Here is a 17753-nt window from a genome sequence, read left to right as displayed (position 1 = left end):
AGAGAATGTCAACATCTGCTCATCCTTCATTTGTTTCTGCTGCACTGAAGCAGTGACTACATTAAAAATGGCACTTACCAAGTGCACTTATAGCATCTTCAAAAAGATTTGATTGAGAAGCATCACCTGTTGTACTGCAATAAGGAAAAAAAAGTGCAATATTAGTTACAAAACTCTGGAAAACTGTTTTGCTAAACAGAAGCAGCAACTATAACTCTGTAGGTAACCCCTTCTGTTTCTGTAAAACCAATACCCTTTTATAAAGGAACTGTCTCTCTAAGACTTAATGTGAGAGCACAGCCAACAGAGGCAGCAGTTTGCACAACAGTTTCTGGGCTCTACTTTGAGATCTTGATCTTCTGGGATCATCAGAGGAAATCCTAGAAACTCAAGGGTGCTTGCTGTTGCTGGGAAAGGATAGCTTCAGGAAGCTATGACTTCTGGTAAGCTCTAGCAGCTTCTAAGAAGCCCTTTCAGCTGTTCTTGATTAAAGGGTCCTTTCAGCAGGCTCCTGATTAGGGAGGGTCAAACACCCTTTCAGCAGGTGCTAGGGAGAGCCCTAGATAACTGCTGAGCCTAGAACACAGCTAACAGACACAACAGTTTGTGCATAGAAGGAGGCCAGAAATGGCCAAGTGCAATTTACACATGCTCAGCAATGGTGGTGATGTGCCACAGGGCACGGTCCCCAGCACCAACTGGAGCAACTATCCCTGGCACATCAGAGGCTTTGACTCAAACAGAGCCCCCAAGGAAGGATGCAGCTCTGCAGGTCTCAGGCTGCAGGGAATGCCTGAGGCCTCTTGCTGAGGCTGGGGGAGATAGTGTCCTTGCCTGCAGGACGTGTGTGCTGGTGGAGGATCTATGTTGTCAAGTAAAGGAGCTGTGGGAGGAGGTCAGCAGATTGCACAACATCAGAGATGATGAAAAAAAGATTAACCAGATCTTCTCAGAGACCCTGCAGAGAAAAGAGCACGAACCCCTAACTGTACTGAAGAAAGGGCAGGCAGAGTCTGTGCTCATCAGGTTGGGACTCACTTGATGGCGAAGGCTGGAAGCTTGTGACTTCTGGCACCAGGAGGAAGGTTCCTGCTCCACTTATGGAATAGGTTTAGTGCTCTGGTAGCAAACAAGAGGCAGGAAGCTCTGTCTAGTGAAACATCTGAGCTAGCTGAGCCTGAACCATGCAGCAGCACCAGGAAGAAGCAGCAAATGATAGTAGTGGGAGACTCCGTGCTACAGGGGGACAGAGGCCCCCATCTACCAACCTGATCTGCTGACTAGGGAGATTTGCTGCTTGTCAGGGGCTCAGATCCAGGATGTTACAGAGAGGTTGCTAAGGCTTTTTTGGCCCTTGGACTGTTACCCCCTGCTGTTCTTCCACATGGGCACCAATGATAATGCTGAAGTAACCTGGAGCATAATCAAGAGTGACTACATGGCTCTAGGGGTGAGGGTCAAGGGTATGGGGGCCCAAGTGGTTTTCTCCTCAAGCCTGCCAGTGAGGGAGAAGGACTTGAGGAGGAGTGGGTGGATCCTACAGGTCAACACCTGGTTGTGCAGCTGGTGTCAACAACAGGGATCTGGCTTTTACCACCACTGGACCCTCTTTGAGGACTGCTAGGAAGAGATGAGATACACCTGACTAAGTGGGGCAAAAGCATCTTTGCCAACAGGCTGGCCAACCTAGTGAGGAGAGCTTTAAACTAGGAACAATGGGGGAGGGAGATGATGAGATACCAAATGAGGAAGTGGTGGACCGGATTGGAAAGCAAAGGGTGATATGGACAAGAGAGACCTTGAAAACAACAAAACAGGGCAGAAGGGGGCCCACCCCAAGCATATGCACACAAACGAGAAAGTGCCAAGAGGAAAGCGTTATGGGAGAAGCTCTCACATTTTTTTGGGGGGAAATCAGCATGATTGGGTGCCTCTCTGAAGTGCCTGTACACTAATGCACATACACAGAAGCATGGTGGGATAGCTCACACAACTGGAGTGCTGCAATGGATGGATACAGGTTCTTTAGGAAGGACAGGCCAGGAAGGCAAGTCACCCTTATGTGAGAGAGCAGCTGGAATATATGGAGCTCTGCCTGGGGCTGAATGAGCCAGTCAAGGGTTTATGGGTTAGGATTAGAGGGTAGACCAACGTGGGTGACATTGTGGTGGGTGTCTGCTACAGACTGCCTGATCAGGAAGGAGTAGATGAGGCCTTCTTCAGACAACTGGAAGAAGCCTCACATTTGTGAGCCCTGGTCCTCATAAGGGATTTTAACCACCCTGATATCTGCTGGAGGGACAACACAGCAGGGCACAAGCAATCCAGGAAGTTTCTGGAATGCACTGATGATAGCTTCCTAAGATAGGTGATTGATGAGCTGACAAGAGGACTATCTGCTGGACCCGATACTTACAAACAAGGAAGGGCTGGTTGAGGATGTGAAGGCTGGGGGCAGCCTTGGCTGCAGTGACCATAAGATGGTGGAGTTCAGGATCCTGAGAGGAGGAAGCAGGCAAAACACAGGATCACAACCCTGGCCTTCAGGAGAGCAGGCTTCAGCCTCTTCATGGACGTGCTTGGAAGAATCCCATGGGAGACAGCCGTGGAGAGAAGAGGGGTCTAAGAGAGGTGGTTGATTTTCAAGGATCACCTCCTCCAAGCTCATGAATGGTCCATCCCAATGATCAGTAAGTCAAGCAAAGGTGGCAGGAGGCCTGCATGGATGAACAAGGAGCTCCTGACTCAACTCAAACATAAAAAGGAAGCATACACAAGTTGGAAGCAGGGACAGGTGACCCAGGAGGAATATAGAGACACTGTTCAATTATGCAGGGATGGGGTTAGGAAAGCCAAAGCCTACCTGGGGTTGAATCTGGTAAGGGAAGTCAAGGGCAACAAGAAAGGTTTCTACAGGTCCATCAGCAGCAAAAGGCAGAGTAGGGAAAATAAAGGCCTGCTGCTGAACTGGGGCAGGGGCCCTGGTGACAAAGGACATGGAAAAGGCCAAATTACTCAATGACTTCTTCACCTTGCCCACTAATGGGAAGATTTGCCTTCAGGAATCCCTGGCCCCTGAGACCAGTGGGAAAGCCTGCAGCAAGGAAGACTTACCTTCAGGGGGAAGAGGATCAGGTTAACAAACATTTAAACACACCGGACAGACACAAGTCTATAGGGCCCGATGAGATGCACCCACAAGTGCTGAGGGAGCTGGCTGATGTCATTCCACGGCCACTCCCAATTATCTATGAAAGATCATGGCAATCAGGAGAGATTCCTGAGGCCTGGAAGAAAGCAAATGTCACTCCTATATTCAAGAAGGAGGATCCAGGGAACTCCAGGCCAGTCAGGCTCACCTTGATTCCTGGGAAGGTGATGGAGCAAATAATCCTAGAACCTATTTGGAAACATATTAAGGACAAGAAAGTGACTGGGAGTAGTCAGCATGGTTTCCCATAACAACCTCATAGACAAGCTGATGAAGTACAGGTTAGATGAGTGGACAGTGAGGTGGATTGAGAACTGGCTGGATGGCAGAGCTCAGAGGGTTGTGGTCAGTGGCGCAGAGTCTAGTTGGAGGCCTGTAGCTAGCAGTGTCCCCCAGGGTCAGCCCTGGGTCCAGTCTTGTTCAATGTATTCATCAACGACCTGGAGGAAGGGACAGAGTGCACCCTCAGCAAGTTTGCTGATGATACTAAACTGGGGGGAGTGGCTGACACACCAGAAGACTGTGCTGCCATTGAGAGGGACCTGGACAGGCTGGAGAGATGGACGGAGAGGAACCTCCTGAAGTTCAACAAAGGCAAGTGCAGGGTCCTGCACCTAGGCAGGAATAACCCCATGCACCAGTACAGGCTGGGGGTTGACTAGCAGCTTTGCAGAAAAGAACCTGGGTGTCCTGGTGGACAACAAGTTGAACAGTAGCCAGCAACATGCCCTTGCAGCAAAGACGACCAACAGCATCCTGGGCTGCATTAGGAAGTGTTGCCAGCAGGTTGAGGGAGGTCATCCTTCCCCTCTACTCAGCACTAGGGAGGCAACATCTGGAGCGCTGTGTCCAGTTCTAGGCTCCTCAGTATGAAAAAAGACATGGACATTTTTGAATGAGTCCAGCAAAGGACCATGAAGATGGTTAAGGAATTGGAGTCTCTGACATATGAGGAGAGGCTGAGAGAGCTGGGACTGTTCAGCCTGGAGAAGAGAAAGCTCAAGGAGGATCTTATCAATGTATATAAGTACCTGTCTTTTTTGATGGGAGGAGGGGGGACACAGGGCAGCACAGAGCCAGACTCTTCTCAGTGGTGCCAAGTGAAAAGACAAGAGGCAATGGTCACAAGTTGAAATACTGGAGATTCCACTTAAACATAAGAAAAAAAGCCTTTTTTTTCTGAGGGTGGTCAATCACTGGGGGTGGTCAATCACTGGAACAGGTTGCCCAGAGAGGTTGTGGCGTCTCCATCCTTGGAGATATTCAAAACCCAACTGGGCATGGTCCTGAGCAACCTCATTGTATCCACTTTGGCATGGAGTGCCTCCTTCAATGAGTGCGTCTCCCACTGCATCCTCAAGTAGCATATCTCTAAGAGCATCTCCTCTGCATGTCTCCTGCCCCTGGTAGCTACTGCTCTTTCTTACATATGTCTGAGCAGAGGCACCATGTGCTCCTCTGTTTGGCTGAAGTTTTGGCATGCAGTGGGTTGCTTACATTGGTTTCAAAGCTGACTGGAACCGGCTGTGACTGGCATTGGGTAGTTCATAGCCTACTCCCACACTGGTCACCACTGAAGTCACTTGCTACTTAAACTCTGTCATTTATACCCAATACACATTCATATACTACTACTCATCTGTTCCAGGAGTATCATCTTGCTTGAATGTTTAATGGTGGGAGAACAAGATGGATTTCCAAAAGCAGAATTCTGTCCCTAACCATTTCCCCAAAACCGACAATGTAACTCAGACTGACCTCAATGAAAATCAAAGCACGCCAGTGCCAAGCACGTTTTAAAGTCTCAGCATCATACTTTAACAAGATAAGTTAAAATTCACAAATACACAAATTACAAGTGAAAGATCACCATTTATCTGGATCAACTTTTAAAAGATGCCATTAAAAACCCCAACAACCCATTTACATACATGCAATTTTAACGCAAGAAAAAAAAAAAAGTTCCAGCAAGAATACTCCACTAATATTTATCACTGTCAAGATTTAGTAGAACTACAAAAGGAAAAAAAAACAACAACAAAAACAAAGGCTTGAAAAGAAGAAATAAAATACCAGCTTTCCTGATCAAGCCCAGAAAACTTTATCCAGCCTTCAAATAGTAGTTATTTAACTGATCAAGCACATCAGAAACAAACAGTACCTGCTACAATCAAATAAGGTATCATATTGTATTTGTCAGTTTACTCCTTTGGTTCCTATTAGAATTAATATTTACATCAAGACTCCTTTTACTGCAATTTTACAACTTTATAGCCCATGTGTACAAGAAACAGAAAGCACCATTTTAACTTAAAAGATTTCATCTATTCTTTAAACTTATTGGACAAACTGAGCAGCACAAAATACTAAGTTAAAAAAATGCAAGTTATTCTGTTGATAAGCTTCATTTGTATTCTATACTTTACTAGTTCAAAATAGTTGTTAATTTTCTAGAAAAGCAAGATTACATCTATAATTAGGGGTATTTATTGCAAGAAATCAGTGCCAACATTTCCATCAGTGCCAAGCTTTGTTTCCCCATTCCCAAAATAAACCCATATTGGATGTTATTTAAATACTATTACTTCAAAAAATCATGTCTTGTGCAACAGCATTCACATAAATAGTACACAAATAATTATAAGCCTGTATATGGAGAATTAAGACCTAAAGTTATGCAACACTCCAAGGGCCATGAAGTTATAGCCAACTATTTTTTCTTTTAAATCCTATGCAATCCTCAAGCAACTTCAAACGAGCAAAGGGTAGAGTATTAACCAGAGATGCAACTGCAAACTTGCGCTTGATTTTTTTGAACTCTGAGAGCCGAGACCACAAGCCATCCTAACCACCAGAACCACTTACAGAAGGGCCAAGGATTGTTTATGATGAATAGTCTCGTAGCTTTAAGATACTCTATGATTAAGAGCAATACTGTATCCTACCTTTTGGTTCAAAGTTGAATTCCATCAAAAGTGTATACACTGTAGATCCTTTAATTTTATCTCTTTCCAGAAGAGAGGGGATTCTTATTGGAATAAGAACTTACTACATCACGTGTATCAAATCTGACCAGCGTGATTCAAAACAAAATCAGATCTTAAAAAAAAAAGTGTGTGGGGGGGGAAAGGGAAACAAGACAGGATGGGACAACACACCCATTTAAAGTCTTGAAGAGCTTCATAAACATCAGTTTATCATGCAGGCATAGCAAAATAGCCTCAGTTTAAAAGAAAAAAAAAAAGTTGAGTCACAACAACTCCACGACATGCCCAAGGAGAGTAGATTACGTCCTGTATTACTTGACTGCCAGCTATGTAAGTTTAATCACAAGGTCATACTTCTGGGGTGGGGGGCTTATTACCCATAATAACATTATATTTGAGCCATAGACAGACATTACATTTAGGGGGAAAAATAGGTAAATAAAAAATCTGAACTAATATTACAATGGAGAACTTATTTTTAAAACCAAAACCAGAAACAAGAGGAAATAAACACAGAAACCCTTCTGGGAGGCTCATTCATACCTGCCAGTTGATGATGGACCGAGAACAGCTGGTGTCTCAGATGGTTTCTCTTCTTTAGGGGCACTTACAGGTATAGGTTCACAAGCAACTGCAGCTGATGTTGGAGTGGTAGAGACAGGAGCTGGAGCAGGGACTGATGTGGGAGCTGCAGCTGCCATTGTAGAGCTAACAGTGGTGATAGCATTTGATTGCTGAGTTGTTGCCAGTGATTGTGTTGGTGCAGCTGCTGGTTTGGGCTGTATGAGAACAAGAGCATTCAGAGCACAAAGTTCCTAAACCAATACTTTGAAGGCAATGTATTGACTATGTTCTGTAAAGACCATTTATGCTTAGAACAGCAGCTTCAACATCTAGCAAATCCTAGAAATATTATGAAGGTATAAAATCTACATCTTCAGTGTCTTATGTTTCAATAGGCATTTTATAGTGCCACTCGGGTATTTACTTAGACACCTAAGCATTCAGAACTATTTAAATATGAAGTAAAATATAAACTCTAAATTTTTATAGAATGCAATACTCTAAATGTGAATACCGTCTTGTGTTTTATAAAAGCAGACATTTTCTGTAGAGGAAACTTTAAAATAGTTGTCAAAAAGACAGTTGAGAAGTGTAACAAGCATAAGGATTTCTTACCATGAAAATTTGAAAAAACCTGAATGGGAGAAATCACATTTCATTATGAATGCTGTTTTCTGGACAGGGGAACCCACCCACACACCTTAACCCACAGTTTTATTCATGTAGTCTTTGCATTATTTCGTAAATAATGTCAAACATACTTGAGTTATGTAGTGATCACCAAAATCCAGCAGAATCAGGGATTAACTATCAAGTTGACAGCAACAAGCCTAGATTTACTAATACAAGCATATAATTTTAATTTCATCTTCACATCTATTAGAAACATGAAATCCACTTGAATACAATATTAAGCCTGTTGCATATAAACTATGCTTTGCAGAATGGCATATAACTTCTGGTTCAGGGTATGGAATTGACTATTTGAAAGCTGTATTGTTGTGAGCCTCTGTCTATATGCATTAGGGGCTGGCAAGGCTGAGTCACATCTCTGCCTGAACAAGCACAGTAGTTGAGTTTTAGTTACACACAACTGCTTATTCAAGATGAATCACTTTGGGACAATCCATTTACTTGAACTAGGAAAAAGGTATTTCCTCCTTTTTGTCTAAAAGGAGGACAAAGTGGCTGAGAATGGCAAATTTCCACCAGCCAGAGAGACATAAAGATGATTTTAAGAAGTGTTCACAAAAAAGCTTCAGACACATAAGTAGTTCTGAGCACAGGAAAGAGTTGGTGGGTGTATTGTGGCTGGGGATGAGTCAATAAAAGGAAAACTAAGTTTAAAGACTTAACATGCACAGAAATATGTGCACTGCAGAGGGCCTGACCTCAACTCAAGGAGTACCCCAGTTTCCTCATGTCACACACAGGACCATGACATAGAAGAACTAACTCCAAAACATAGGCCCTCTGTAAGATAAGAAGTAGTGCATTTAGCAAGTTTTCAAACAATATATATTTCTTATGCTATAAGAAAAAAATGCTCTGAAATCCAATCTACACGTGTTTACTTCCACTGATATATCTCTTCAAGGGGCAAACCATAGACCAGAACACCAATTTCTTCAGTAAGAATTTGATGATGGGTGTACATAAGATGAGTGTGAAGAATCTAATAAGCCAATATTGAACTGAACTGATGGACAGTTGGACTACTGGTTCCCTTTGTTAAGAAGAAATTTTAGAGTTAAAGGGCCTGTAACTCTCATTTGCCTCATGGCCTCAAGATGGAGACAAAGCCAGAATTTTATTCAGACCCCAAGGCCAGTCACCAGATTATTGTCAGTATGTCCCCTCTGGCAGTGTCACAGTCATGCCCTCTAGTTTGCCACAACTGTCATTCAAAACTCACAGGTCTGTTGCTTTGCACATTTCTTTCTTCTTTTGGTTTAGGCTGTTGAGGTTGGCACAAGAAACAGAGCCGTGAATTTTGAAAACCAACAGTGGGAGACTATAGGGATTTTTGTAGAGGATGATTTAATAACAAACTACCTAGGTTCTCTTCTTCCTTTTAAGAAAAAAATCATAGGAAGAATAGAACATAGGACTGTAAGCCAAAGGAAGGAAAGACAGTAAAATCAAAGTCAACCACTGCCCAACAGCAATTGAAGTGGATATTTTCTCGGGTATAAACATCCAGCACAGCAGTGATCAACTTAAGGAGACCAGGATAGCTAAGCAATATTTCAAATCAATTCCCACAAACATTTCACTGTTAACCACAACTTTCAGATAATCGATTTCCATTGGTTTTAAGGGTACATATCCATATACAACCATTCATATCATTGAAAAAAAAAGATGAATGCAATTTTCTTTTCAATAAAGAACTACTCACTTTTGTCACCATAACCACCACAAAGTTCTTCTCATCTATTTTATATTCTTTAAGAGGAGTATCATCATTAAGAATTTTACCTAGCAAATTAGACAAATGCAAATCATTTAACAAATCATTAGATGATCCTGGAATTCATTCATGCAAACAGTTCCAAAATAGCTAAGAACTGGATTTATGCAGACATGAATATTCATGATCCAAAGAAAAGCATTTTAGCTATTAAGCTCTAGCAGTAGAGTTCCAAATAACTTTCCTCCTGTAACTTCCATGACACTAATTACTTGAAAGCAACTCTCTCGATTTCAATAGAATACTTGACACCTTGCCAAGTGTCAAATAGACTTCAGATTATTTAAAATACAATTGTCAACTCTAGGAAAAGATTTGTTGGACCTTCATCATAGAGGTTCAAGTAATATAGAGGAAAAAACCCTTCAGAAGAGAGTAGGGTGAGTTGAATAATTTAAATCTGTCTATATGCTTAAGACAGAGGAAAAAACTCAATATCCTGCCTGCTTCATACCTCTTCTGAGTTATTCTCTTCTGTTAGCTTTTCAAATTCAGGAAATGATCCAGAGTTCACAGAATCACAGAACAGAATAGTTGAGGTTGGAAGGGACCTCTGGAGATCATCTAGTCCAACCTCCCTGCTCAAGCAGGGTCCTCTAGAGCATATTTCCCAGGATCATGTCCAGGCGGGTTTTGAATATCTCCAAGGATGGAGACTCCACAACATCTCTGGGCAACCTGTGCCAGTGCTCAGTCACCCTCACAGGAAAGAGCTTTTTCCTCATTCTCAGATGGAACTGCCTGTGTTTCAGTTTGTACCCGCTGCCTCTTGTCCTGTTGCTGGGCACCACGGAGAAGAGTCTGGACCCTTGCATCAGCATGAATTCAACTGCTTGAAACAAGCTTACAACTCTGCAATTTTATCAATTTATAGTTAACAAAGGCTAAAATATTAGCTGAATGTGTAATAAGCCATTTACCTATAACTAGTAGAACACATCTTTGTGCTGCTGATTGTAAGGAGCTGAAGCAGGTACACACAGCATGGCACTTGGAACACAAATGAGGTAGCTGTCTTACTCTCTGCTGGCTCCACTATGGCCTTGTAGGTCAAATACTCCAAATGATCAATAATGGTAACGCATGGTGCAATATCTGACTTAGAGCCTACATAATTAATCTAGTTTATAAGCACTTTGGGGAAGGAGCTTTTATAATGCATATATACGAGCATTCTATTTTCTCTGCCCACATCACTCTGTGTTTCTAGGTGCTACGGTAATACAGATCCCAAACCACAAATCCACTCTTGCTTTCTGAATCGCATAATCTTTTTTATAAACAAATGTCTTTACTAGCAAATGGTATATACTTTATCAGATTGACTCAGAGCCTCACACACAATTCTATCAAAGCATAAAAATTTTAAATCAGCATATTTGAGGAGCTAAGAGATAACCACAACTTCTTTCAAGTATGTCTTGAGAGAAAAAAAGCAGTAGGGGTATTGTGAATCTTTAGACAATGTCTTCTGCTTCCAGCAATTAAGCAAGAAAAAAAACATATCTGTATGTTAATGCCAGAATGGACCAATCACATAGAAGATTATCACAAATACTGTCTAAGGTTTCAAAGTGCCTTAGTACAAAGAAAATAATTAAGTCTTCACATTTTATTTGACATAGCTTGCTTTTCACTAGTATGTGACACATGTTTCTAGCAGATTTGTTAATGACAGCTTAGAAGTATTACAAGTCCTTCTTTCTAGCAACATTCCCCCTCCCCCACCATCAGCTGACTGAATAGAGCAAGTCCAAAAGAAATTAGCTGATTTTTAATTCTGGAGGTAAGTAGAAGAATGTTTTGTTCAGTTTCTCTGGTATATGTCCAGAAGACAAGAGTTCACCAAAAAGATTAAATTTGATCTGCTTAAGCCTTAGTTTCTTGTAATGATAGCTATTCCCACTTAACATAGCATATGCTACCCAGGAATAGAGCTGATGAAAGATGATGTAGAAATCAGAGAAAACAAACAAAAAGTATTCATTGGAGTATGGAGAAAAAAAAATCTGATGCACTATTAAGAGCACCCCTTGTCAACAAGGTTGTTTGTTTGTTTGCATTTCATCACTTAAAACTCAAATCAGAGTAATACTGATCTTAAGAGGTCAATGGGAAAGAAAACAGAGAAAAATATATGGTAGATTCAGACATAGTATCTTTAGAGGATCCATTACCTACCTGCATAAATTAGTTTTTGGCCAGCTGCTGGAAAAGCATCTTTCCCCTTTTCTGATTCAATCTTCTCTTTCAATGCCTTCACCTAAAGTATAGAAATGATCTTAATAATAAAAAATAGCTTCACAAGTCAAACCTAAGCAAACATTTGTTTTAGCCAAGTAGCAACTATAAATCATAGTTGCTTATAAGATATAAGAACATAAAAGAATTAAGAATACTATTTATAAGAATAAGCAGTATTTCAGTCATGTGTCTGAATTACATCAAGTAAACTATACTGCCAAAGTTCTCTTTCCAACTTATTCCCAGAGCAGTATTTTTCCTCCCCAAATAATTTATCTTCTGCCTAATCAAATTACAGATACAGTACTTCACATTGCAACTACTCCATGACAAACATTAAGTACAGGTTTATGATTCAATGAAAAGTAGTGAAGCAGAAAAATGCTTCTACCCACTGAGCCATTTCCCTAATGTTGCTCTTCTGAATACAAAGGGTACACATGCAATATATAACTGACAGTTTTCTTCTTCACAGTGCTTATCCATAGAATGTCTGTGTTTTCTGTAAGGTCACCACTAAAATTTCACTTCACTCACTGGAGTTACTAGAAGCCTTGATGTGCTATGACATAAGGTAAATTATTCAGTTCATTTTAGATCAGTGATTTTCAACTTTTCCTCCTCCCTAATTTGTGCAGCCTTGCATAGGAAGTTTAAGCCTACACATGGGAACATTTTGCTTTACTTAATTGCCTATCACAGACAATTTAGAAGTAACCTCTACTTCCAGAGGACCACAAAAAATAGTTCAAATGCCACTGCATTAGTTGCTATGAATCTATGGTCTCAAGTAACACTGCATAATAACATTCTGAGCAAAGGATATCACATAAGAGTTTTCATATTGATGCATTTGAAATCACATGTTTTAAGAAAAACTGACAGAACATTTCACATGTATTCTTCTTACTCCTTGACAGTTCACAGACACTCCCAATATATTTGAAATATGGGCAACCAAGCCAAGTGTCACACATGCATCCAAACTAACTCCATGTTCTAGAGGTTTTTTTCAGAGAAGGCTTGGAAATTCATACTTTGTGAAACATACCTATTGTGGCTGAAAAGCACATACATACCTATTAAAACAGTTAAGCATATCAAAACACATTCATCTTGACAGCCTAATTGGACTGACAACTACTTATGTCACATGTAGCTGTAGTAATATCATTTTTGTTATTTTTGTTAAAGCAGCAGCTCACTATTAGGGCTGCTCAAATAGTAAGTGTACTGAAATAATACTTCCAGACAGTAAATTTTCACTGCATACTACAAAGTCCAACATTTCAACCCAAGTAAAAGCTGTCACCCATTTGCCATATATCAGTCATGTTTCCTGCTTTCACTTCATTCTTCTGTAACTGACCTCTTCTACCTTAGTTTTCAGTGTCTTTGCCCTTTTCCCTCCAATTTAGTCCACTACCCTCCATCTTCTTCCCCCACCCCTTTCAAGTTTTACATGAAATACTTTTAAGTTACTTTATCAGTCTCCCCCAGGCTAATCCTTTGCATAGAATTTGGAAGTCTTAAAGGTAGTTCTGTGACGTTCATGAAGGAGCAGTGTTCCATTTTTGCAACAATGACGTGAAATGGAGTGCTTGTTGCACCAGGTTACACTACCTAGCAAAGGCTGGCCTACAGAATCAAGCCTCCTCTGTAAGCTTACATCTGGTTTAGATGATTAAATTACTAGCCACACATGGATACAGAAGACTGAGCTTTAGTGTGTATGAGAAAACATTCAAATCAAGAGCCAACCCTTTTTTTCTTAGAAGCTGGAGAAAGGAAAATGCTTGCATTACTATTAGACATGCTGCCCCAGGACCTGCCAAAAGCTTTTTTTTTTGTTAAAAAAAAAAAAACAGCAGCCAGCTAGCCAGTTGCATTTCTACTGCAAAACTGACAGCAGCTTATAGCCTTTCATTTGACTTTAGTAAAGCTAGAGTACTTCCTGCTTTAATACTAGTGATTTGCTGATAGCATTAGCATTTTGTGCAATTACTTGGGGAAAAAAAGTCAGTTCTATCACTGAATTTACATTTTTTAAAAGTTCAAAAAAAGTCTTTCCTTGAAAATTGAAAATCTGAAATGTGAATTCCTTCTCAATTACTATCTAAGGCTGACAAACATTCACCTTACCATTGAAAAATTCACTTAGGTCATAGATATATGATCAAGCAAGTTCTTTGATTTTTAAAGAATTAGATGCATGAGGCAGCCCCTAAAAATGCCCTACTTCCATTCAGACAAATCAATCCCTGAATGACTCAGAATTAAAATATGTTGTGTTTTAAAATGCCTACCTTTTAACATAGACTGTCTATTCATATATATATGTATATTTATTCATATATATATATATATATATACACACTTATGCTAAGTGGTCCAAAATTATGCCTCATAGTTCCTCTTTTCTAATCAGTGGCTATAATTTGTTACAAATATATACTAAATATTGTAAATGTGATCAGTAGGTTTGATGCATTTTGATGGAGAAAACTGTAGCTTGTTTCATTGTTACTGCCCTTAGGCTACTATACTCAGGTGTCTATTGACTTTTATCTTCCTCATGTTTTGTTGTTTGAGTTTTATTTCAGATTACACACTCTTTCTACTAGTAACAAAAGCAAACCCTACTCTCACAAATAAAGCTTTAACAGGAAAACAACCCCTTTGACTTTATTAGCAGGCAAAGTGCATGCAAAGTTAAAAAAAAAAAAAGTTCTGAAAAATCACAAAAGCCACTTTAACAGAAGTACTGTATGCAGAATCAAACTACACACTTGCTCACCAAAGAACTGATATACTCTTTGATTAGAGCAAGCTATAAAATACAAACAATGTGGTCATGAGGTCATGATCGGCTTCTAACAGGAACTCAAAAATAAAATTAATACACTAGAGACAAGAACACTATAGTGACCAACACTGGTCTTCTGCATTTTCAGAAATTACAATACATGTAAATCAGTTTAAGAACAGACCATACACTAAATTCAAATTGTAGAGAGAACACCTGCAGAAGATCTGGTGAGGAGTCAGTGACTGGCAGAGTACGTGATAGCAGCCCCAGAGTGTGAAACTACACACTGACCAAATTCCCATCAGGGCCGGACATGCATATTCTGTTTTGTCAGCAATGTCTAGCTGCTTCCTGGCTGGTAGCTACCCAAGGTTAGCACAGCTGAGATAAGGAAATAGTTCTAGAAGATAAAAGGGACCCTTAGGATAAAATGAGGTGAATCCTGCCTGGGCATCCAACCCACGCATCCAGCAGCCTCCCATTGACCCCTCCATGCAGTCCCCAGGGCTCCCTGTGCAGCTTGGAGTGTAAGTAAGTCCTTTATTAAATCTATCCTGTTTAACTCCTCAGGAACCTTGAGTGTCTCTCTACACCAGTATCCGACCCTCCCTTTCCTGCGTTGCAGTCACACAAATAAACAATTCCAGTCCTCAAATATGGACAACTGACAATGAGATTACATATGTCTAAATCAAACTTAAGGCTTTGGCACAAGACTGAGTCACCAAGCTTAACATGACTCAGCTAATTTACAGCAACTTGCTAACTGACTATGTGCACATGCTGCCATTTGCAAAGGCAAAGTAAGTACCATCAACTTAACCCTTTCATTCATATAGCCTTTCACTGAGGTTTAAAGCTAAATTGTTGCCATTCACTGAGAATGTGTTCTGCTGATTGACAGTAACTTAACATGTGGCGAGCCCTTAATTATGAATTAAGGAATTCTGAAATAGTTCAACATGTTCCTATAAAACTGGATATAGAGAAAGATATTCAAGTAACTTCCAGAAAATATATTTTTAAACATGCATTGAACTGTATTATACAGAAAACCAATTTAGATAAAAGAATCTCAATAACATCCCAAAGGCATCACTTAAATGTTCTATCTACTCAAAATGGCAAACAAAAAAATTCTACTTAAGCCAGCTCTTATCTCCTATATTTCGTATTTACACTAGATTGCATTGTGCTACAGATACCAGCGTTATTCTGCTATTAGAAGGAGAATTTCAAGACACACTTCTGTTACAAATAGTTTTTGCAACTGTCACCTCCTTTGGCTTTTACTGCTGCCTAGCCTATCAAGCCAGCATTCTACCTGCAAAGGATATAACACTAATTACTAGAATAAAAACTATAAGGGTCACATCTGATACAATGACTTTGCTGACAACATGTTAGGACACAGTTAAATTTCCTCTTACAGATCTAGATAGAGTGACTGAAGACTTAGCACCCACTAATGAGAGGTTATCCACTCCCTTAAGTCAGTCAACAGAAGACCATACATATAAGTATACATACATACATAATCCACTTTTATGTAAAGTCAGCCACATTAAACCCAAATTAACCTGGTTTAATCTAAAGTGCAAAAGCCCTATTTTCAGGGAAACAGAAGAGGAGCACTTGCATTTCTTCTGTTCCCTTTGGAACAGTGGCAGTACCTTCTAGTTAGTGGGCAGTGACAAATTGCTGAAGGCAGCAAGCAATGCGTTAAACTATTTCAGTCATCTGCAATCAAATGTGCCCCTAGCAAGTTAGGTCTTTAAGCATCTAGAAGATTATCTCTCAGGACTTCAGCAATTCCACAGGCCACGGTTAAGTGAAAATTAAATTCTGGTAGACAATCCCAGAAAGTTGATCTGGTGATTTTGAAAAGCCAATTTAAAGATGTATAGGCAACTTCATGGCATCTACAACATTATGACAGTTTTTCCTCAAAAAATGCACATCCACAAGCCAAACCTCCAGCCTACCTAGCTTCACTTTATGTAAACTGGCTTCAAAAATATATTTTAGTCCTCAAGGAGTCCCATTTTTCTTCCCCTGTAATAAATTCTTATCAGAATAAAGGGAACCCAGACTCCACAGACAACACACCTTTAAGGATTAGCATTGATTCACACAGCGTACACAAACAGTACACACACAATACAATGGATCACACTCAAAACAAGTTGTTTCTCTTCTGCTCCCTATAAATTAAGGCTTGCAACTCTCCCTATTATTCATTGCCTTTACTGAACACAATACCATCAAGAAGGGAAGCAGCACACTGGCTAGCAGAGCCATAGCTGATCAGTTCCTAACTGAGAAAATGAGGCTTTCTAAAGAAACACAGGACCCTAACTCTACAAACCAGTTTGGCATCCTAAAGAAAGCTTGCATGGAGCAGATGATGCTAAGTGTTGCCCAGTTCTCCCCATGGTTATGTCAGCCAGTTAATTTAGCAGGGGTATGCTAGGCTCCATCTAGAATGGTAGTCTGCATAGTTGAGTACACAGCGCTAACTTTTGTTAGAGCACAATTAGGGATCTAACTTTTGTTAGAGCACAATTAGGCAGGCACTATGAAAAAACACATAATTGGCAGAAATAGCAGAACCAAACTTATATGAGAATATTTGCATGGCAACTCGCTACACCAATCAATGAGCAACAGCTTGGAGCAGTCCACCAACCAGTAAAGATCAATCTGGTGCTCTCCACCTCATAAATCTCATCCACTTCAGCCCGAAGGGGAGTGACACGAATCTACCTTTGGGGACACCTGACTGTGGAGGACCTCCAGAGACACCTGGGACCAAGCTCGTACAGCCGGAACCAACACACTCAGCACCCTGCTCCTCCTGACTACTGACAACTGTTGCTCCAGTCAGTGAGGAAAGGGGAAGTAGAGATAACCAATTCTCTGTAAATTTGTAGTGTTCTTTGCATTATTAATCACTTTCACAGAGGCGATAAACACCCAAACTCCTTCACATGGATCCAATTATTACATAGTAATTAATGCACATGTTTAGTCTACCCTGACCTAAAACATGACACAAGTATATCAGCAGCAAAAGGAAGACTAAGGAAAATGTGGGCCCACTATTAAATGGGGCAGGGGCCCTGGTGACAAAGGACACAGAAAAGGCAGAGGTACTGAATGCCTTCTTTGCCTCTGTCTTCACTGGTAAGCCTGGCCCTCAGGAATCCCAGGACCCTGAGATCAGTGGGAAAGTCCAAAGCAAGGAAGACCTAGGTGAAAGAGGATCAGGTTAACAAACATTTAAACACACTGGACACCCACAAGTCCATGGGCCCTGACAGGATGCACCCATAAGTGCTGAGGGAGCTGGCCGATGTCATTCCAAGGCCACTCTCAATTATCTGTGAAAGGTCATGGCAATCAGGAGAGATTCCTGAGGCCTGGAAGAAAGCAAATGTCACTCCTATCTTCAAAAAGGGCAAG

At 40.7% G+C, this 17753-nt stretch overlaps 1 protein-coding gene across 5 annotated transcripts in view; it reads right to left on the bottom strand.

Annotated features, from left to right (window-relative positions):
* Positions 1-17753, bottom strand: part of LOC104140391 (UV excision repair protein RAD23 homolog B-like) — a 42214-nt gene that overhangs the window by 17097 nt on the left and 7364 nt on the right. For 4 of the 5 annotated variants that reach the window (XR_011137447.1, XM_068925556.1, XM_068925558.1 and 1 more), the window contains exons 2-5: positions 11417-11498; positions 9164-9243; positions 6742-6977; positions 79-134 (exon numbers count right to left, since the gene is read on the bottom strand). Coding sequence is in view for 4 of the 5 variants with exons in the window: in XM_068925556.1 (XP_068781657.1) it covers positions 79-134; positions 6742-6977; positions 9164-9243; positions 11417-11498 (454 nt within the window). In the remaining variant the exon portion in view is untranslated. The remainder of the gene's footprint in view (positions 1-78; positions 135-6741; positions 6978-9163; positions 9244-11416; positions 11499-17753) is intronic. The other variant, XM_068925559.1, reaches the window with a different exon arrangement.

The sequence above is a fragment of the Struthio camelus genome, chromosome W (assembly GCF_040807025.1).
Source record: "Struthio camelus isolate bStrCam1 chromosome W, bStrCam1.hap1, whole genome shotgun sequence".
NCBI classification, from domain to species: domain Eukaryota; kingdom Metazoa; phylum Chordata; class Aves; order Struthioniformes; family Struthionidae; genus Struthio; species Struthio camelus.
This window is presented reverse-complemented; position numbering and strand designations above follow the sequence as displayed.